Genomic DNA, 22,591 nt, shown 5'->3' on the forward strand with positions numbered 1-22,591 from the left:
CATGTCTGACCAACCACCATGACCTGTTTCATGTTAATTCTCTATGGGGCTGCTGAACGCCTCTGACCTTAGCATTCGGAAGCGGTGCACACGCCATTAACTTTAGGGATGACTGCATCCCTTTTCTTGAAACCCCTTACTATCGATAGATGCTAACAAGCTGAGATAGCAATGTAGATATTTAGGTTGTTCAGTAAAATAACTAAAAGGAGGGTGCTACCTCATTGTTGGGATCGCTGATGGGGGTGGGGGGCTGAGGGACAGCTGGACCGGGGAGCAATGACAGTGGCATTCTGTAAGGCCAGTGATGTCAGAGGTTTACAGATAACTCTTACACCCACACCCTTCATTTAATGAAAGCATTGTTTAATTATGAGAGATCAGGATTTTTTCCTGTACCAGGGTGTATCAATTGAGTCAGCTGAGCTGGGATCTAGTGAAAGAAAGCAATCTGAAATGCTGCTGTCAGTAGGTCAGTGCTCGCAGCTGAGGAGGAGTTGGCCAAATACCAAAGTTCTAGTCATCACATTAAATTACTTTGACTTCTCTATAAAATACATTGGCTTCTCGCAGAAGAAAAAGTTATACGCTGGAATCCCGCTGGTCCACAGTTTTATAGGATTCTTTTATGCCCTCAGCTTAATGGGCCATATTTACAGGACCACCATGTTTTTCCCATTGGAATAGCTGGTGTGTTGCTCAGAACTACTCATTAGGGTTTTTCATGCAGGATAAGGATAGGGGATTCATTTATTGAGGCTGAAATACCCCTTCAACAAGGTTTTTACCAAAAAAAAAAAACCCTATGTTTCTAAAATATACTTTACATTATGCTTCACTTATCAAACCTGAACAGCTGTTTTACGAAGTTTACTTGAAGAGAGGTTGATGGATGTTACACAATCATTGTCGCTCCAAAAGCCCCAGGAAGTAGTCACCCTGTTTACAAACTTCCTATCCTGCCCACCCCCTTAATAGTGCCATCCTGCTGCTTTCTAATTACTGTTACTGGTGCCATCTCAGGTACAAATATTACTATACCTTTACTTAGAAAATAATGGTCTTATACCTATGCTTGTACAGGAGTGCCCCAAACGATAACAGATACCCACATGGTTTGTGCCCCACAAAGCAATTGAGTAATAGTCCCCCTTAGTAAAAGTGCCTCATGAGTGGTCTCCACATAGTAATGATGTCTCCTACTAGGTACACAAGTGACCTTAGTGCTCCTCTAAGTAAGCCTCAATGAAGTAAAAACACTCCTTCAGTACCCCCCCATAGTAATAATCCCCTTTAATAAGACCTCACACAGTGCCCCCTCACAGTGCCCCCTAAGTAAGCACCAAATGTCTCCCATAATAATATAATAATGTCTTACCCCATAATGAAAGGAATAAACCATGAATACAGGCCTCTTCTGGCCAATAGACTGAGCTGTTGGCAGCATGGTACAGCCTGGAAGCCTATACTTGAGCCTGAGTTAAAGTGTCACTGTCGTGAAATTTTTGTTTGCAGAAATCAATAGTCCAGGTGATTTTAAGAAACTTTGTAATTGGGTTTATTAGCCGAAAAATGCATTTTTATCATGAAAAAGCAGTTTGAAGCTCCCCCCCCTGTCTTCATTGTTCTCCTATGGAGAGAGCTAAATAAAAGACCAAAACAGGACAACAAAGAGTTAATCTACAAATACCTCACCCTCTATCTCCTCTGACAGTCACCACTGACCTCTCTGAGCTCTGATTACAGCGTTCACCCAGCTCTGTGCCTGTAATCCTCTGTTATCTGCTTTCTGCTGCCGGCTAACTCCCTCCTCCCTTCCTCCTCCCCCCTCCCCTCTCCCTAGAACAGACTGGGTACGTCTGATGCAAAAAGTCACAATTTTCAGATTTTTTGCAGTGGATGGAAAAGAGGAAGGGGGTGGTGGTCTGGGAAAAGGCTTTTTAAATGCAGATAATGGCATATTTGGCTAATAAACCCAATTACAAAGTTTCTTAAAATCACCTGGACTATTGATTTCTGCAAAAAAAACAGTCTAGATCCTTATTAGCATCGACTGACAGAACAGCACTAGACAAACAAGCCAGTCATTGAGCTGCAGTTCTACATGGATAATGATGATAATGGCCAAAGGTTCTTTTTACGCTACCCTGACTTTACAGTAGTTCAGACCCATGAAACACCTCAATAACACATGAGAACAATATATGCAGTGGCATTGTGCACACACCTAAGGTCAACCCTTTGTTTATAATTTGCATTGGTGATTGTAAATGACCCAATTATATTAGGTAATTTCTCCTTTTATAAATAGTGGGGTCAACTGTGGGGGACAGTTATATAAGATATTTTGCTGTTTTATAATAAATCATTCCTCTCATGTTTATTGGCTAATCCACGACTTATAATAATAATAATAGGACATCATAGAATTTAGGATTCTGATGATTAAAATTCCACGGTTAATGATATGGTTGGTAATAAACGGTTCTGAAACTTCTGCTCTATTGTGGTTAAAAAATAAGTATGTATTTTCCTCACCAGTCTGCTGACGTTTGGACAATGCAGATGACATGTATAAGTTCAGTTTTTAAGGAATGTAGTAAGCGTCCGTATGGGTTTGGTTTTAGTATTTGAGGGGCTTCACAATTTAAGCTCACTTGTTCCCTATCCACAGGATAGGGCACAATTATGTCGTGTATGTCGTGTATTCGTGTGGCTAATGAATCTCTTGCAAAGTGTCTTAAAGTGTGCCACCATGTTGTAAGTTTACTTGTATGCACTGATGTTTTTCTTGCCACGCTGCTAAAACTGATGATTGTGCTAGAGTTAACACTACTTTCTAACAACCACTCCTAGTGTGGTCACATGTCAAGGATGTACAGAGTTTGGTCACATAACCTTCTCTTAGATGGCATCAATCTGAGTATAATTAACAGAGAGTTATAGCTATTCCAGAATGGAAATTAATCTCACCTTGCAAGAAAAACAAGATCTTTTGACAAAAATAAAAAGGTTTTAGAGGTCAGAATATGGCAATGCAAAGCAATTAAAAGAAAAAAAGTTGTTTTTTTTTGTCTGCTTTAAATGGGCACTGTCCTTATAACGTTTAAAACCTAAATCAATGAGCATGTTTGCAATTTACTTACATTTTTCCTTTTTTAGTTATTATGCTTTAAAACAAAGCTATACTTACTTGAAATCCACGTCTAGGTCCAGTCCAAAAAGTCACTATGAAATGTTGAGGAGAATATAACATTTTACATAATAGTGTGCCCTAGAAGGGTGTTCTTTTATGGGTGCCCTTGGTAGCCCCTGCCTGACTATTTAGGGAGAGCAGCAGCACATGCCATAAGCTTCACCCAGTGCTGGGCAGCCATTGGCTATGTCTGCAAGGCAATAACATAAACATTGTCCTACATTGCTGTTGTATGTCTTACAATTTATTTTTCCAGCACACAGGTGCAGGGTGTGGTAAGAGGTGTATATTGAAGGGCATCAAATACATTAACCATATGTGGAATTTTTTGGTAAAGATATTAAAGTAACATCCCAACAAGCTGTACTACGTTTATCCACTTTGTTTCAATAGTTGTGGAAAGCTAGTAACTGTTTCTGTACCCAAAATGTGCATTCAAGATGAAAACATACAATCCAGCAGCTGCCTGCATCCAAGGAAAGTCCTTACCATTATGGTGGGATACCAGTTTGGTGGAAAACCTGCTGTTCATATTGCAATTTCGAGGAGAATGCCGCACAGACTCCGATTGGAATTTCCGCCCAAATTCCATAGTGTGCACATACCCTTAAGCTGCATTCACATGTTTCGTGAAGTTGTCCATGACCATGGACAATTTTATAGCCCATTGCTTTCTATTAGGTTATTTACACAAAGTTTTTTTTCATAGATCCGCAATCCGATCTGTGTAAAAAATAGGATGTCATAACTCAACAGGGATGTGATGTAATCAGTGTTACTTGAAGGGGAACTCCACATACATAAGGAAAACTTGTTTTCTATTAAAAGTACATTAAAAGTTATATAGATGTGTCTATACAATGTATTACCGTATCTGTACGGTTCTGCCACACTGGTAGCTGATAGAAATCCAGGAAGTGAAGAAAAATGGCCTCTGTGCCAATCCACATTGTCTCCTGCTCCCACTGCTCTCCCACCTTTGGAGACAAAGATTCCATGCCTCTGTCTCACATTGTGTGTGTTTGCTGAGCACAGGCTGATGATGCAGACAGGGGGCAGGGCATGATGTCACAGGAGGCTTGGCTGGATCCCCCACAGACACAGAGGATCAGAGTCGGCACTGCCAATCTCATCTGGACAAAAACACCTGTGGGACTGAACCTCAAAGATAAAAGATGCTTGATCATAATATGTGTGTGGGGATGTAAAGAAAAAAAAATTAAATTAAATTTAAAAATTTCTTCACTTTATTCCAATATCAGTGTTACAGGTAGAGAATACAGTGTGCTGTGTGGTGTTACAGGTAGAGAATACAGTGTGCTGTGTGGTGTTACAGGTAGAGAATACAGTGTGCTGTGTGGGACCACAATGACATGATAAAGTACTGACTGCAAATAATTCAGTAACACAATGAAACTGCAATGTGTGAATACAGCCTAGATGTTCTGCAACAGATTTGGGCGGGGAATGGGCAGGGTGGAGGACTGTGATGAACAGCTGAGGGAAAGCATTGCATTCTGGAACCTGTAGTACTGTGTACAACTGCTCAACCAGGAAGTACAGAAACACAATACAGAACAAAACCCCCCAAAATAATAGTTTCAAAACTGGGATAGATAGGTAAGTAATGCGTTATGCTTCTGCAGAAGTTTCATTTTCCCCCTCTACCTGGAGTTCCTCTTTAAAAAGCTTTAAAGGGGTAGTGCAGCCATTTACTTTTTCTGCTTAAAGGGGAACTCCAAGTAGATGTTAAAAAATGAAACTTCTGCAGAAGCATAAAGCATTACTTACCTATCTATACCAGTTTTGAAACTACCAAAAATCTATTTGTTTGGGGGCAGCAGCTGCTTCTGGCCGGACAGAGATGGTGAATTACTCAGGGGATTGGGTTATCCAGCCAAGCCTCCTGTGACATCATGCCCTGCCCCCTGTTTGCATCATCAGCAAACACACATAATGTGAGACAGAGGCATGGAAGATTTGTGTCCTAGGGGAGGATAGCAGAAGGAGTAAGAGACAATGTAAACTGGCACAGAGGCCATTTTTTTTCACTTCCTGGATGTCTATCCGCTACCAGTGTGGCAGAACCGTACAGATATGGTAATACATTGTATAGACACTTCTATATAACTTTTAATGTACTTTTAATAGAAAACAAGTTTTTCTTATCCGGAGTTCCCCTTTAATTAACACACATTACAAAGGGCCCTATTCCACTGGACGATTATCGTTCGCATAATCGTTAACAATTAACGATCTCAAACGACCGCTATTGCGAAAGACCTGAAAACGTTCAGTCATTTCCATGGAACGATAATTGTTACTTATGATCGTAATTGCGATTGTTTTTCTTCGCTATTTATTCGCTATTGCAATCGTATCTATTGCGAATGACCGAACGATGTCTTATTCAATGCGAACGATTTGCGAACGTTTTGCGAACGAGCAACGATAAAAATAGGTCCAGGTCTTATAAAGCGATCAACGATTTTTCGCTCGGTCGTTAATCGTTAACTGCATTTCAACCGAACGATTATCGTTTAGATTCGAACGATTTAACGATAATCTGAACGATAATCGTCCGGTGGAATAGAGCCCATAGTAATAACTTTGTAATGTGTGTTGATAAGCGGCCTGGCCCTGTTCCCCCCCTTTCCCCCATAAAGTATGCATACCAAATCACTGTCAACCCCGTCCTTTTCTCCCAGGCGGCATCTTGGGTCAATGTCACAGCAGGGGGTGATCCTTGTCTACTTTCTCTTTGCTGTCTTTCACAGCAGTGAATGGGAGAGGAAAAGGCTTCTTGCTCAAAGCCATGTGATGTGCTCCAGCCAATGAAAAGGCTGCCAGTGGGCACATGCACCGGCAGCCTTTTCTCTCCCATTCACTGCACCTGGACCCAGAAGTGAGGATGGCGGGGACATGGCTGGGGGGGAAATTCTGCGATAGTTATCGGAGGGATGGGGGGGGGAGAGGTTGGGTGCCAGAGTACTTCTTTAAGTACAACCTTGAAAAACACAGATGCAAAACAGGTGTTTTTTACGGATCATGGAGATAGATTGCGGACTTAATCAGCGAGCTTGTTGCACTTGAGAAAACTGCATTAAAGGGGTTGTCTGGGGAGCAGAAAGGGTCCCTCCTGTTCTGCTCTCTGGCGCTCACTTCCTCTTTCTGCTCATGATGAGAGGGGGGCAAGGGGAAGTCCCGGCCTTCATGCCCCCAAGCATTGTCCAATAGATGACAAAATGGTTATTGAACGTGATGCTTGCGACATGCCCCCATTCCGCTCTCATTTCACAAGGTATACTTGTGAAGAGGAAGGGAACTGAGGATGGCAGCATAGGTATGACCTTTTCTGCTTCCTGGACAACCCTTTTAAGACCTCCACTGATCTCGGCTAAATGCTTATTGATACAGGATGCTCAGAAGGCATTAGTTCTCTCTAAGCAGGATGATGCCACCAGGTCACTTTCCCCAGGATAGATGATCTATTCATTGTATTATTAGTTGACAGTAGTAATTGATTTTCTTCCCATAAGATACTGGAAGCAGGTCACATAGCTTGAAGCGCTTTTTACATTCCAGTTCTATAGAGTAATAAACTGTGTACATAAAACCAGCATCACTTCCAAAGGAAAACATGCTTAGTTTAGATGCACTATGTAGTCTTAGCATTTACCTGTAAGACCCAGGAAAATGGTTATTCTGAATTGTAGCTAATCTGACCATCAGGGCTCAGGTATATACATCTCTTGAATACTGAGCAATGAATATTCTCTATTATTGCTCCTGCAGGATAGTCAGAAAGGAATGCTCAGTATGAGAAAATCCTCAGACCACCCAAAGGGGGGAGTCTAACAAGTCTCCATTCACACTAGACCCACCGACATGGATAGAGCAATAGACCTCAGAGTTGTATAAGACTTCCTTCTGACACAAACTGTGCATGGTGTGTTTTAGCCTCATTTTTTTCAGACATTACAAATGTAATAACTTTGTAACACATTTTTTTTCCTCTCGAGTACCCCTTTAAGCATGCACAGTGTGGGTTCAATACAAATTCTATGGGAGTTTACTACACAGTGACAGTTGGCGCCTTCATATAATGGTACAGCAGGCTCCATTCACTTAAACAGAAAGGCACTGCACCCTTCACAGTGGATGGCGTGGGCCATGGTACACGGTAAAAACTGATGCAGTTGTATGCCATCCATCAAGCTCCATCTTCCTTTGACTTACATTGTAAAAAAAAGGATGAGTGTATATTAAGTTTTTTGACCATGTTTTTCTGTGTATTAAAGTTAGTGTACCCATCTTCATAACATTCAAAACCTAAATCAACAGTAGATGTGATATAAAGCAAGTTTGCAATTTACATTCTTTATTTCTTTTTTTTTTTTTTTTATCATGGAAAACACGGTACTTTCTGTTTTCTGACTTTTTTTTGCCCCCAAAGATTCTAAAAACAGTGAGTTCTGTGTTTCTTAGGTCAACTGAGCACAGAGTACAACTGAGTAGGCAACCATTTGATTGACGGACACATTAAGCAGTGACTAGGGATGGTCCGAACCTGCCGGGGGCAGATACAGCGGGAGGAACGCCTGGAAAACTGGGATACAGCCTATGGCTATGGCTGTATCCCAGTTTTCCAGGCGGTCCTCCCGCTGGATCCGCCCGCTCCACGGAGCGGGCAGACAGCGGGAATCATTACCAAGGGTTCGGGTTCGTACGAACCCGAACCGAACTCGGTTCAGACCATCCCTAGCAGTGACTCTCTGTATTGGCTGGGAGGTCATGTGCTTAGTCTCTTTTTTTAAACCAGCACAAGATGAAAAATCTGCCTTCAGGAGACTGGACCTGGATTTCTAGTAAGTAAGTAAAGCTTTGTTGTCCAGCATGATATCAAAACAATTATGATTGTAAATTGCAAACTTGCTTTATATCACATATGGGCTGGGTTCACACTACGTATATTTCAGTCAGTATTGCGGTCCTCATATTGCAACCAAAACCAGGAGTGGATTAAAAACACAGAAAGGCTCTGTTCACACAATGTTGAAATTGAGTGGATGGCCGCCATATAACAGTAAATAGCGGCCATTATTTCAATATAACAGCTGTTGTTTTAAAATAACAGCAAATATTTGCCATTAAATGGCGGCCATCCACTCAATTTCAACATTGTGTGAACAGATCCTTTCTGTGTTTTTAATCCACTCCTGGTTTTGGTTGCAATATGAGGACCGCAATACTGACTGAAATATACGTAGTGTGAACCCAGCCCTACTGCTCATTTAGATTTCCAAAGTTATAATGACAGTGACACTTTAACCTCTTAAGAATATATGCCATACGGGTACGGCATACATCTGCAAGAGGAGTGAACGCGTAATCGTGTGAAATATTAATTTATCACATTCCTGATCTCGCACGGTATACGACGTAAGCGCAAAGACCCACCAACGTGCAAAAAATGTGCATTTTTGGTTGCATCAAATCCAGAAAAATTGTAATGTAAAAAGCGATCAAAAAGTCGTATATACACAATCAAGGTACTGATAGAAAGAAGACATCATGGCGCAAAAAAAATGACATCTCAATCAGCCCCATAGACCAAAGGATAAAAGCATTATAAGCATGGTAATAGAGCAATTTTAAGGAATGTTTTTTTCCTCTAAAAGGTTTTATTTTTTTAAAATCAAATATATATTTTTTATATTTTATATATATCAAATATATAAAAACTATGCAATTTGCATATTGTTTTAATCGTACTGACTTGAGGAACATGGATAACATGTCAGTTTTTCCATAGTAAAATATTTGCTTTTTATTTTCAATTTCACTGCGCATAGAATTTTTTTCTGGTTTCGCAGCATATTTTATGCAAAAATTAAGTCTGCTTTTGCAAAGTACAATTAGTGACGCAAAAAAAAGGGCTCATGTGGGTTTCTAGGTGAAAAAATTCAAGTGCTATGGCCTTTTAAACACTAGGAGGGAAAAACGAAAATTGGCTCTGTCCTTAAGAGGTTAAACAATAATTAAAAAAAAAAAAAAAATGGACAGCAAAAACGCAGTGTGAACCCAGTCTAACACTAAACACCAAATGTATATATATGTTAAACTGGTTATTGGCCACTTGATCGGTTACATGTTAACATGTCTACCATAAAAAGTATGGGGGGGGGGGGAATTTATCATTCCACATCTATACCTTGCAAATAAGAGCATTCATACGTCCGGCTAAGTGATACACGATCCACAATAAATTTTAATGTGAAATAATTGTCTGTGTACAGTGATCGCTGTAAATAACGGATACATTAGCTTCTAAGAATGCTCATGGCTGGAGTCTGCTTGTGAAAAAATTTGCACCTTTTAGAGAATATATTGTCAATTGTCTGTTACTGATTAGAGTCAGATACTGGAGCAGGTTCTTTTTTTATTAAGCTGTTTCTATTTTCTGAGTGCAATTTTTTATTTAAATTTTTCTTTCCGTACCTTGTTATAGGGGCTGCCATCTTACCTGAGCTTTGTCAGCATTTAGTGGCATGCTTTACAGCAAGCTTCATGGACATAGATGACAATAGACAGGGTCTGTCCCCTTCAGATGAATGTCAAACATTGCTGAGTATACTCAATAATGTCGTTCCAGAGGTCATTACACAGGGAGCTGCTATTGTCACTAGTGTCACCTGTTGCTGTAATTCTCTACAGATCACTTTACAGCAGTGCTTCTCAAACTTTTTTTTACTGGAGCCTCACTCAATAGATCAAGGCAATGCTTGGGCCTCACCAGACTGACCAAGAGGGTGCCTGAGCCTCATTATCTGTGGTTGAAGTCCATTTAAATAATGCTAGGGCAACCTTTTACCAATCTCCCAAGCTCTAGATACTAATAAAGCAACTACGTACTGTTGGTAAAATGGAGATTTTTGCAAACAGTCACTACTTTGCAGATCATAGTTACTTTGTGAAAACTGGCTCCCCAGCTGGGCCTCACCAACAACTAGGGGGCGCCTCACTGGTGAGGCCCGCCTCACAGTTTGAAAAGCACTGCTTTACAGTATGCCCCTCTTATCCCTACTGACAGAAGGGAGAGCCTCAGCTTAGTTATTGCCCCAGTGGTGAGAATAAAAGCTACAAGATTTAAAGGATACCTGTCACCCCCCCGTTAGATCCCCCTTTACTTACCTAATCGCGCCGGGTCCCGCTTCCTGATGCGGTCGGCTCACGGAGATTTCAACTCCCGAAGCCCGGCGTGCGCGCACATAGCAGAGTCCGATGCCCATAGAGAATGACGGATCATCGGACTCCACATTCATTCTCTATGAGCGTCGGACTCTGCTGTGTGTGCGTGCGCCGGGCTTTGGGAGCTGAAATCTCTGTGACCCGACCGGATCAGGAAGTGGGACCCGGTGCGATTAGGTGAGTATAGGGGGATCTAGCAGGGGGTCAGGAGCCTGTCACCCTGGCACGGGGAGTGACAGGTCCTCTTTAAGGATAATTTAATAATAGACAGTAAAATGGAAAATTAGCATTAAAGGGGTAGTGCGGCGCTAAACATTTATTTACAAAATAACACACATTACAAAGTTATACAACTTTGTAATGTGTTTTATGTAAGTGAATGGCCCCCTTCCCCGTGTTTCCCCCACCCCGGAAGTGTGGTGCATTATACTCACCGCATTACTGTCGACCCCCAGCCACCATCTTGGGACAATGGCGACATCTTCGGGAGGCCAGCTGAACCACTCCAGCCGTCCCTCATGACGGTCCCCCTCTGCCACGTCATCAGCTGCTCAGCCGGGACTGGCTGAGCACAGTTATGCTCGGGAGGCCGGCCTCCCGAAGATGCTATAAATCTCCCCCTATGTGTTCATAGCCCAAGGCACCATAAACACTGTGCCACACACAGCCAATTTATGAATCCAATACCATAAACACATTCACACAAACATTTTAATTCCAGTTTTAATAAATCAAACAAATAAATATTACAATTGTGTTTAATTTCAATAATTCAAAACTGTTCAAGCCATCAAACTGTGATAAAAGGCCACAACTGCTAAGCCGTAACTTCCCTGATACTATAAAACAGGATGAAGCAGCAGTGAACCGTGTGACCCTCCAGCCGTAAAGCATCACCTGGTAGCAGGTCAAATAACCCTGTCCCCAAACCACTAGATAGAAACAAATAACTCAAGCAAGATTCAGAGATGTAATGTTGCACTGATGGAAATGATTACTATTGGGTGAGCAGAATACATCACTTATATTATGGAGACCATTGTGCTTGACCCCACTAAAAAAAACAAAAAACAAAACAACAAGAAACTGTTCAAACAGTATTATTTCTATAAGCAAATGAGGAGGTACCCACAAGACATGCAGTCTGCCTTATGTGTTATATAAGTTTTATAGAGATGAGGCTTCCCCCAAAGTTTAAAGTAAATCTCTCTACCTTCTGGTGATTTTTTTCTCCAAAAATGTATATAAATATACAAGTAAAAGCATGTTCCTAATTATTTAGAAATTCCTTTAATATCAGGAGAAACTGATAAAAATGTGTTCTGCACAGTGTAAAGCCAAAGAGGATAGTGTATAGTAGATTATAATATCAGTGGCCTATCCTATAGGATAGACTACTAGAGATGAGTGCAACTCGAGCACGCTCCAATGTTAAGACTGGTGGTAGCCCAACGTTGGACAATGTTAGACTGGTGGTAGCCCAACCCTAGGCAACCATGCCACTGGTAGAAGAGGCTGTTTGCATATGTCATGTTCACTTCAGTGGCACAGCTCCATACGTTTTGTAGTGGCTGGGCCTGGTACTGCAGGTCAGTTTAATTCACTTGAAAAGCACTGAACTACAATTCTATAACCAATTGTACTGGTAAACAATGAAGGGACACTTCTTTGAGACCAGTGGCCACTTCAGTCAGTCAGCTGGTCAGTGGGCATGCCAGAATTTGAATCCTGGAAAACCCATTTCTTGTTTTAGGTCTTGTTAGGCTAAGGATCTGAAAGCATAAGCTACGGGGATCACCTGTAAACTTTAGCAAATCCTGATCTGCACATACTATGCTAAAAGGAGCATACCATGCTGTGATGTTTAGTGTATAGCAGTCTGAAACCAATAGCACTGTTAAATGTTTCCTCTGTATTATACTGTATAAATGTATATTATTATACATTTCCTGCCACTACTTTCTGTTCATGCTCCACATCTTTGTATTGCCTGTATACAAAATATACTATTGATAGGAACTCTGTTCAGCATCTGGGTAAGCCTCTTAATCAAAACTTTTAAAACATCTATGTAACATGTGAAACGTTTTAAAGTGACAGTAACGCTTTAGGGCCTACTAATATTACTGGGTCAGGAGGAAACTAGCAAGAAAAAAAACCCTGCAAAAAAAGAATACAAGTGGCAACTTGGTTCTTAGTTTTGTTTAGAATCTTCATGGACTTTGCACTACTAGATCAATGTTACATCATTGTTAAATATCCTAGAGCTGCATTCACAATTCTGTCAGTGAAATGAGAAATCACCCAGCCTGCTGGCTCAATGTCTGCACAGAGTGTGCAGTGATTTGTATTCTGGGAGGTGTCACCTTTACATCATGTACTGTACAAGAATCTGAAGGTAAACTAAGTACATTACTGGAGCTCTGCCAACTGTGTGTATGACCCAATGCCTATCAGCTTAGTAGAACTGTGAGTGTGGCTCTGGGTTATATAACAAGCATAAAAGTATAGTACAGTTTCTTTTAGTATCATGTTTGCCTTAAAGGAGAAGTCCAGCCAGACCCAATTTTTTAGCATGTGCTGGGGAGGATAAAAGAAATAACATGCTCTCACCTCCCCCGCTCCAGCACAGGGGTCCCTGGGTCCCCTGCCACTTCCAGGTCTGAACAGTGACCCAAATTGTGACATGTGAGGTCCGCTCAGCCAGTCAGTGGCCGAGATGGGGCATGTTACAACCTTGTTCCACACTCAGACCAGGAAGCATTACGCGGCCACCAGCACTGGAGCTGGGGAGGTGAGAGCATGTTATCCTCCCCCTTCCCAACACTTTCTAAAAAAAATGGGTCTGGCCGGACTTCTCTAACAATATTCAGAACAAAATACAGAAGATGTCAAGCATTCACACAGTGAATAAAGCGAGAATAGTTACTTTTTTATAGATAGTAAAATTTAATTGTATTTCACTTCAACATTTCTCATACAAACTTTTCAAAGGAAGGACTCTTGTGCAAATCTCTTGCCTCACGTGTAAAAAAAAAATAAAAAAGTGTTCTAAGTAGCCAATTTTCCTAAAACGAATAACCTCTAATGATCTTCAAATCCTATTTTTGGACTCCATGTAAGGTGGCGGGGGTCTCAAGCATTTCGAATGATTAAAATCAATGGATACTACCTTGCCATTCTTTCAGAATTTTCCATAGTCACAAAAAAACGGCTAGCAGTTCTTCCCATTTTTGGCATTTTTTTTTTGGGTGTTTTCTCATTTCAGATTAAATGCGTTTTTATTTTTAGTGCAAGTCATGTGATAGTGGGTTTTCTATTCAAGAACAGGAGAAAATATACCAATATGCATAAAGACGCCAAATGTTTCTTGACAAAAAAACACTCGCCCTAATGCACAATCTGCTATGATTTACAAAACTGCAAACAACGTGAAAAACGCCAAAATAGCCATTAAAAATTCCAAAAAATGATGCGGGTATTGTGTTTAATTCCCCCCCAATTTTAGCTAACATGTGGGCGCAGCATTTTTTGGTAAAAAACAAGCCACGTGCCAATAATATAACAGGTAAACGTCTTATTGGTATTCCATTACAGGCTTTAGCAGAGCGCCCAATAGAGAGGTTGTACACTGCCTGTACACTGGCTACAAAATCTGATGATTGATACTGGAATTGTAACTGATGTTATTAGGCCTGCATAAACATATGAAAACTCGCCAACTAACCAACCGTATAACCTGTGAAACAGTCATGAATCTGTATTTTAATTAACATCTATTAGTAATTTTTTTTTTATAATGGTGTAGTGTTTTTAGTCGCACTTGATACGAATGATATTATTGTTATAAATCAGAAGTTAAATAGCCTGAAAATTAATAAGAACATTTTCTAATCCAATCCACCCTATGGTTTCTTTCAGGGCAAAAAAAAAAGACAAAATTTTACAAAAAAACCAACAAACAAAAAAAACCAAAGCTGTACATAGAATGTTATATCCAGTTGTACTTGTAGTTCATGTTTTTCTCTTGGCAAGTCTCGGCATCTGAATTATCCACTATACACGGAAAATCTGAATTATTAAATTAAACCAAGGAGCAAAGACTGTGTCGTACACAACACCTCTACCATGTCCGAAATGGTAGACTGTATGTCGTCGTGCCATCTGTGAAGGCACAAAAGGATCCCATAGCTCATGTACCAGCCAATGCATCCATATATCTTCTCTGGGCAGAAGAAAACACTATAGCCATTACAGCTGGAATATCTCAGTAGCAGGAACGCTGTAAAGACACAGTGTAAAAGATGTTAAACGTGAAGCCCACCCATTAGGAAGATGGGACCACCCGAGCACTTCTTCACCTGGGATTTCTTAGGCCGCATAAGTAATTTGTAGTGGGGACAATGTTCATTCTTATTCTTCCCCTGGAATGCTTCTCTATTATCTACTTCTGCCCAACTCTGATATGAGGGTTGAACAGCGGGTTAAGGTTTGGGTCATTGTCAGCTGATGCTCTGCCCCATTTTGACATGAGTAGAATGAGAGTTAGAAAGCCCAATACACCGATGACAAGAATAACCAGGAACCGCTGTTTGGTGGAGACCGGCCGTGACTTTGACCCAGTGCGATTCCTGGCGTCAAAGAAAACAGAAAATTATTCTCAAAGTCAATTAAATAAAGAAAAAAAAGACTAAATGGAGGACCAGATATATTACAATGGTTTGTATATTCACATGTACTAATCATTTTCAAGTAAAAGCAAAATAATAATGCAAACTATATGCACACATACACTACATGTAAGCATGGAAAGAAAAGGAACATATAGCAGGAAGCTTACCGGAGTATCCTTGCCAACCAACTTAGGGTGGGTCTCCTCCTGTATTTGTCATCATCAAAGTCAATCACGGTATCTTGTGAGGCAGCAACATCACGAGTATCATAAATCTTTCTAGGAGTCGAGGCTACGAAAGAGACACATGTAATAATAATAATAATAATATTATTCCCAACAACATCTTGTCCCTTTTCCTGGCCCTGTCCTGCCTGATGGTCAGAGGTTACAGCAATTCTGAAAACAGCAAAGTGGACTTTTTTCTATTGTTTATGTAACCCCATATATGTTAATGGAAGTTGCTGAATCAGGTTAGCTCCATGAACAGCACTGGTTTTGTAACTTGGGTGTTATGGAAACAATGTAGCCGCTACAATTACTTCTATAGGAGTTGTGTAAACCAGGTTAAATAGCCGCATGGCTGCCTTTAGAATCCTGACCACAAGCGGGTCGGGTATGTACGCTACACAATGTACTATGCGATATCACCCATTTATATGGACGCACTAGAAAACTACAGTAAAGCACAATCATAATGTAGCCCTGCATTATTCCATTATACTTGCTCATCTTACCTGCATTAATAGTAACACTGTCAGCTCCTCCATCTCCCATCATTACAGCGTGGTCTTTTGACATGCTGCCCGATAAGCCATGCTGAGCTGTGGCGTTAGGTACAGAACCGTAGAGATACCCCGTTTGTTGTGGTATCTCTGAGTTTTCAGACATGTGATCAGAAGAGGAGGCTGAAGAAGAAGCAAATAATCATAAACATCACATAGGAATGGTCCGGCACTGTGATTTATATGAGAACACATGATAAACCACTCACAATTGACAACAGACCAATCCCTGTAATCTGTGACGTCATGTTCTGAAACCTCTTCTACAGCTGCAGTCTCTTCAATCTAACAAGGAAATATATGGATTATTGATCTATAGACAAAGCCTACATATTGAGGAATGAACACAAAAACTGTGGAAACTGTGAAACCTCTGAAAGTTAGAAAAAAGGTATAAAGACTCTTCGGCCGTGTTCACACTGCGTTTATAGTAGTATCTGTCGACATCCAGTCCAAAAAGGTGTACAGCTGTGTGCTGTAGTGGGACCCACTTGTGTCAAAGGCCATTTACAATAGTCACCTAGTGATTAGGTCATAGCTGCTTCCCACTAGTATATACTAATTTAATGGGACTCTTAAAATTAGTGTATAGCAATGGGAAGCAGGCCAAACTAAGTGAACAGGTGACCTGAAATAAAAGGCATCGGCTGCAGTATGCCACAGACGCTAGTGACGAACTGCATAAACGCAGTGTGAACACAGCCTTATTATTCTTAGTGACTTACCAAAGGGAGGCCGAGTCCAGCTCTTGCCCAATTAACTGTGGAAAGCTTTTCCCGCAGGGTGGAGGCCACAGGGCTAACAAGGTTGCTGGGTGGGAAGATGGGGCCTTGACAACTTGGACATTGGTAGCCAGCAGGTGCAGTGTTTGGTGGTAGCTGTGAGGCTAGATCATTCAGACAGGACCAGTGGAATAAGTCTAAAGAAACATAGTAAAATAGAACTTAGAACTTCTATAAATTAGATTAATAGGTATGTTTTTGAGGCATTCTCTCCCATTCAATCAAAAATATGCATCATGTATGCACAATAATTCATGTGGCCCATGCATAACACCGTCTGGGCACTTTTCCAGTGACTTTACAGAACAAGCTGTGTCTGTGTGGTGCTATTTCTAGACATTATATAACTTGGATATGGTGTTTTTTGTTGTGTAAGCTTCATATCTTACTGTCACTTCTCCCTGAGCTGGTGGGTGTAGAGTAGCTGCTAAGCTGCATCCAATAGGCTGTGCACAAACATAGAGGAGAGCCTGCACCCAGATAGCTCTATAGCACGTCTTCAGAAGCTGCAGCTGCATGGAGGACAGTATAGAGCATCAGTGAACAGTATCAGCTGTGTATAAAGCCCTGAAGTGAGATATAACACTCACTACAAGCGGCAAACTTTCTATGCATATCTATCCTCTCTGCATATCACTTTATTAGAAAATTCCTACAAAACTGATAGCTCACACCAAAGTACAATAAACAATGTACACTTTATTAAAAATTGATATAACATTCATAAAAACACATTTTAAAATTCCAAGATAAAGATATTGACAGATTTGCACAGATGACATAGGTGGGCCACAGAGATCACTAGGACATGATTGAGCAGTGAGGGGAAGCGTAATAAGATTCCAAATTGCTAACATGCAAAAGTGCAGGGTATACCTCAAGTCCGGTGACTGCGTGGGGGAGGAGGACCACGCAGTCACCGGACTTGAGGTATACCCTGCACTTTTGCATGTTACTAATTTAGAAGCTGGTTAGGCATTGTCGCTATTATTGTGTATATTTGTAATCACTTCAGCCGCCCATATATCAGAGATTTTGTACATAGCATCTTTACAGCACTGTGCACTTTAGCATATACTACCTTTGCTGCTATATTTTTGTTGGACACTAGATCCTGCAGCACTGTGCACTTTAATAATTTTTTCCTTTGTTTGGGCGCCTGAATAATCTTATTACGCTTCCCCTCACTGCTCAATCATGTCCTAGTGATCTCTGTGGCCCACCTATGTCATCTGTGCAAATCTGTCAATATCATTATCATGGAATTTTAAAATATGTGTTTTTATGAATGTTATATGAATTTTCAATAAAGTGTACATTGTTTATTATACTTTGGTGTGAGCTATCAGTTTTGTAGGAATTTTCTGTTTTAGAGATAGCCCTGTTTGCATATTTTGGTCTGTGTAGGAAAATATCACTTTATTAGTCTGTGAAAGAAGCTTGATATGTAAAGAAAGGAACAAAGAATGCAAAGTTTATTGAAAGTGAACAACTTCTGTGCCATAGTCGTCCTGTATCTGCAGCCAGTTTTAGTGCAAGTTTCCATACACTTATAGAGTTGTTATTTCTTTATATCTATGTTATGAATTCAAAGGAGATAACATGTCATACCATAACACACCAGGCGAGTGGTCTCTTTAGAAGACAACAGAGTGTTACATAGGCGGCAGTTCGGATTGTAATCGCTGTCCTGAAGCCACTGTAGATAGGACTGAACAATGCACTGGAACAGACAATACACAGATGTTTCCATAAGAAGGAAGAGGACTATATCAGTGCAGATGGTGAGAAGCACTGAATGTATACAATATTACCATGTCTGCTCCTCAGTCTCACCTTTGGATGATTGGCCACCAGACAATGCTCACACACATTTACACGATGTTCAAAGCAGAAGAGATTTGTCACTTTTCTCTTGGGACACTTGCAGAGACCCATGATGGCGGAGACACCTGTTGGAGGGATTGGGGACACGGAAAATTAGCAATGCTTAAAAAAGTTATTTAAAGGGATTGTCCACTTGCTCCAGCATTAAAGGTGCCATCCCATGATTAAAAATATTCCTATAGTCACAGGATAACTAGCTAATGGTTGGGAATCCGAATGCTGGAGCTCCAACCAATCAGTTTTACTCTGAATAAATAAAGCAGCAGAACACATGCTCTGTTTCCGCTCTGCTCACTTTTTATAGGAATTCTGTTTGTGATTAAATCCAGCTCTATTTTGTGAATATTTTAAGTATATACACATTAAAACAAATGCTCCTATCACCAAATACTCTAGTTATGATAGTTATATAGTGCCACTTGCTGTTTGATCTCAATAGCCTTGACTGTGTCCACCTCAGGAAATGGGGGAAGGTGGACACACATGCTCAGTCTTGCTTCTCTCTCTCTTCTCCACTATTGCAATAAGATGCTGCCCCTGAAGCGGTTTGTTAAAGAAGATGCTGAGCAAGAGGAAACTTGAAACTTAAAATTTCTCTTCCCAGACAATAGGGGGTGGTAAGACTACTCCTGAAGAGCTTCTGTAGTCATCAATACAAAAACATTGAAATCAGCAGCAATTTTCCAGGTTCATTGGCTACAGAAGAAAACCTGTACGGACATAATCTGATTACTTCCAAAAGATGCAAACAAGAAGGCAATGAATATTAAAAGGGCTGCAGAGGGATTCAGACAATGATAATACTAAAGGACAGGTCTGTCAACTAGGGAGACAGCAGGAGTGATTCAGCAATGCCGGGACACACCTATAGGTGGTGCAGGGAGCAGCAGCACCTAGGTTATAGAAAGTACATCCTGGGGAGTGTGGAAGGGGGTTCTGGAACCACCGTAAGGGAACACTGTCACTTTCATTAATAAAAATGTCAGTGATCCCAAACTCCAAAAGGTTATCCCCTATTCACAGTACAGGGAATAACAAGCTGGCTTAGGGATTGACTACTGTTGAACATCCAGACCCCAACCAATCAAAACTTCTGACATGTTTCTTGGCCATGTCAGAAGTTTTTTTTAATGTGACTGTGCCCAATTTTAGAGACATATAGGAGTCATAAGGGGGAACCTTTCAATCAAGACCCTCCTCTAAAAGCCAGAGCAGACCAGGGACACCTAGTCTGGCCATCTATCACATGGTAACAGATTTACCTGATTCAACTGGTGTCAGGAAGTTATACAGATTTGTGACACCACTTGATTTGAAAACAATTTTTCTTCACCCCTTTAACAGTGTTGTGGTATAGTGAAGGGGGTGAAAAACTTTCAACAGGACCTGTCACACTGAACAAGCAGTTTCATTTGCTGACATGATGTTATAGAGCAGCCTGATATATTAAGTCTTTATACATAATACTATATAACACATAAGCCATTAATGTAGACTTCTGGGTTTAGGAGTCCAGTGGGAAGTCCCAATCCCACTTGTTGCCAGCTGTGTATGCCTATTGAAGGCGGCTGTCAGACACTGGCAACGCCCATTGGACTCTTAAGCTCAGAATAAGCAAGAAGATGTGTAACTGAAATGGTATACTGAATCTTAATACACCTATATATGAATGTGATGTGCTCAGCTCTTCTCCCTGTATAACATGCCTCCAGCACATCACACTGCTCTTCTCCCTGTATAACATGCTGCCTGGAGATCACTCTGCTCTTCTCCCTGTATAACATGCCACCTGCACATCACACTGCTCTTCTCCCTGTATAACATGCCACCAGCACATCACACTGCTCTTCTCCCTGTATAACATGCCTCCAGCACATCACACTGCTCTTCTCCCTGTATAACATGCCACCTGGAGATCACTCTGCTCTTCTCCCTGTATAACATGCCTCCAGCACATCACACTGCTCTTCTCCCTGTATAACATGCCACTTGGAGATCACTCTGCTCTTCTCCCTGTATAACATGCCACCTGGAGATCACTCTGCTCTTCTCCCTGTGTAACATGCCACCTGGAGATCACTCTGCTGTTCTCCCTGTATAACATGCCACCTGGAGATCACTCTGCTGTTCTCCCTGTATAACATGCCTCCAGCACATCACATTGCTCTTCTCCCTGTATAACATGCCACCTGGAGATCACCCTGCTCTTCTCCCTGTATAACATGCCACCTGGAGATCACTCTGCTCTTCTCCCTGTATAACATGCCGCCTGCACATCACACTGCTCTTCTCCCTGTATAACATGCCACCTGGAGATCACTCTGCTGTTCTCCCTGTATAACATGCCTCCAGCACATCACATTGCTCTTCTCCCTGTATAACATGTCTCCAGCACATCACACTGCTCTTCTCCCTGTATAACATGCCACCTGGAGATCACTCTGCTCTTCTCCCTGTATAAAATGCCACCTGGAGATCACTCTGCTCTTCTCCCTGTATAACATGCCGCCTGCACATCACACTGCTCTTCTCCCTGTATAACATGCCTCCAGCACATCACACTGCTCTTCTCCCTGTATAACATGCCACCTGGAGATCACTCTGCTCTTCTCCCTGTATAACATGCCACCTGGAGATCACTCTGATCTTCTCCCTGTATAACATGCAGCCTCCACATCACACTGCTCTTCTCCCTGTATAACATGCCGCCTGCACATCACACTGCTCTTCTCCCTGTATAACATGCCACCTGGAGATCACTCTGCTCTTCTCCCTGTATAACATGCCTCCAGCACATCACATTGCTCTTCTCCCTGTATAACATGCCTCCAGCACATCACACTGCTCTTCTCCCTGTATAACATGCCACTTGGAGATCACTCTGCTCTTCTCCCTGTATAACATGCCACCTGGAGATCACTCTGCTCTTCTCCCTGTGTAACATGCCACCTGGAGATCACTCTGCTGTTCTCCCTGTATAACATGCCACCTGGAGATCACTCTGCTGTTCTCCCTGTATAACATGCCTCCAGCACATCACATTGCTCTTCTCCCTGTATAACATGCCACCTGGAGATCACCCTGCTCTTCTCCCTGTATAACATGCCACCTGGAGATCACTCTGCTCTTCTCCCTGTATAACATGCCGCCTGCACATCACACTGCTCTTCTCCCTGTATAACATGCCGCCTGGAGATCACTCTGCTCTTCTCCCTGTATAACATGCCACCTGGAGATCACTCTGCTCTTCTCCCTGTATAACATGCCGCCTGCACATCACACTGCTCTTCTCCCTGTATAACATGCCACCTGGAGATCACTCTGCTCTTCTCCCTGTATAACATGCCACCTGGAGATCACTCTGCTCTTCTCCCTGTATAACATGCCACCTGGAGATCACTCTGCTGTTCTCCCTGTATAACATGCCACCTGGAGATCACTCTGCTGTTCTCCCTGTATAACATGCCTCCAGCACATCACACTGCTCTTCTCCCTGTATAACATGCCGCCTGCACATCACTCTGCTTTGTCAATATAATAAAAGTATATGTTATCACTTAGCAAATATTCTTCTTGACTCCAATGGAGAGGTTTGTATTGAGCCTCATGAATGAGTAGACAGAGGAGCCATAGTGACCACCCCTGAGGGCCCCATCACATATGTCATCACTTCCCTGGAACAATCCCATTGAGGAGCACTATCTGTGCTGTGGCTGATAACAGAGAACAGCAGTCTGACTGCCTGGAGGCCTACAATCGCCCAATCCCACGGACATACCTTACAGTGCCAGGGTCACTCACGCCCCACTTCCGTGTCGTCCTCGCAGCGTCTTCCTCCTCGCTGTGACCCTGCGTTCTCTATGCTTTCCCCATTACACCACACACACAGTCACTGCCGCCCTTTCCACCCAGGGATTTTTTTTCCTTCTTTTCTGACTTCTATCTGCCACGTCTCTTCCGGGTGACAGTGACAGCCTCAGTGTCAGGGCGCAGCATCCTCCTCGTCACTTCCTCCACA

The 22,591-nt window shown here is 41.8% G+C and overlaps 1 protein-coding gene across 1 annotated transcript; it reads right to left on the minus strand.

Annotated features, from left to right (window-relative positions):
• Positions 1-11,140: 11,140 nt before the first annotated feature.
• On the minus strand, positions 11,141-22,591 carry ZFPL1 (zinc finger protein like 1). The gene is made up of 8 exons (XM_069965505.1): positions 22,352-22,591; positions 18,523-18,638; positions 18,298-18,409; positions 16,630-16,823; positions 16,114-16,189; positions 15,857-16,027; positions 15,288-15,411; positions 11,141-15,078 (listed from the first exon to the last, which is right to left on the minus strand). The coding sequence occupies exons 2-8, from the start codon at positions 18,622-18,624 to the stop codon at positions 14,892-14,894; spliced, it is 966 nt and encodes a 321-aa protein (XP_069821606.1). The 5' UTR covers positions 18,625-18,638; positions 22,352-22,591; the 3' UTR covers positions 11,141-14,891.

Source organism: Dendropsophus ebraccatus, chromosome 4, assembly GCF_027789765.1.
Source record: "Dendropsophus ebraccatus isolate aDenEbr1 chromosome 4, aDenEbr1.pat, whole genome shotgun sequence".
NCBI classification, from domain to species: Eukaryota; Metazoa; Chordata; class Amphibia; order Anura; family Hylidae; genus Dendropsophus; species Dendropsophus ebraccatus.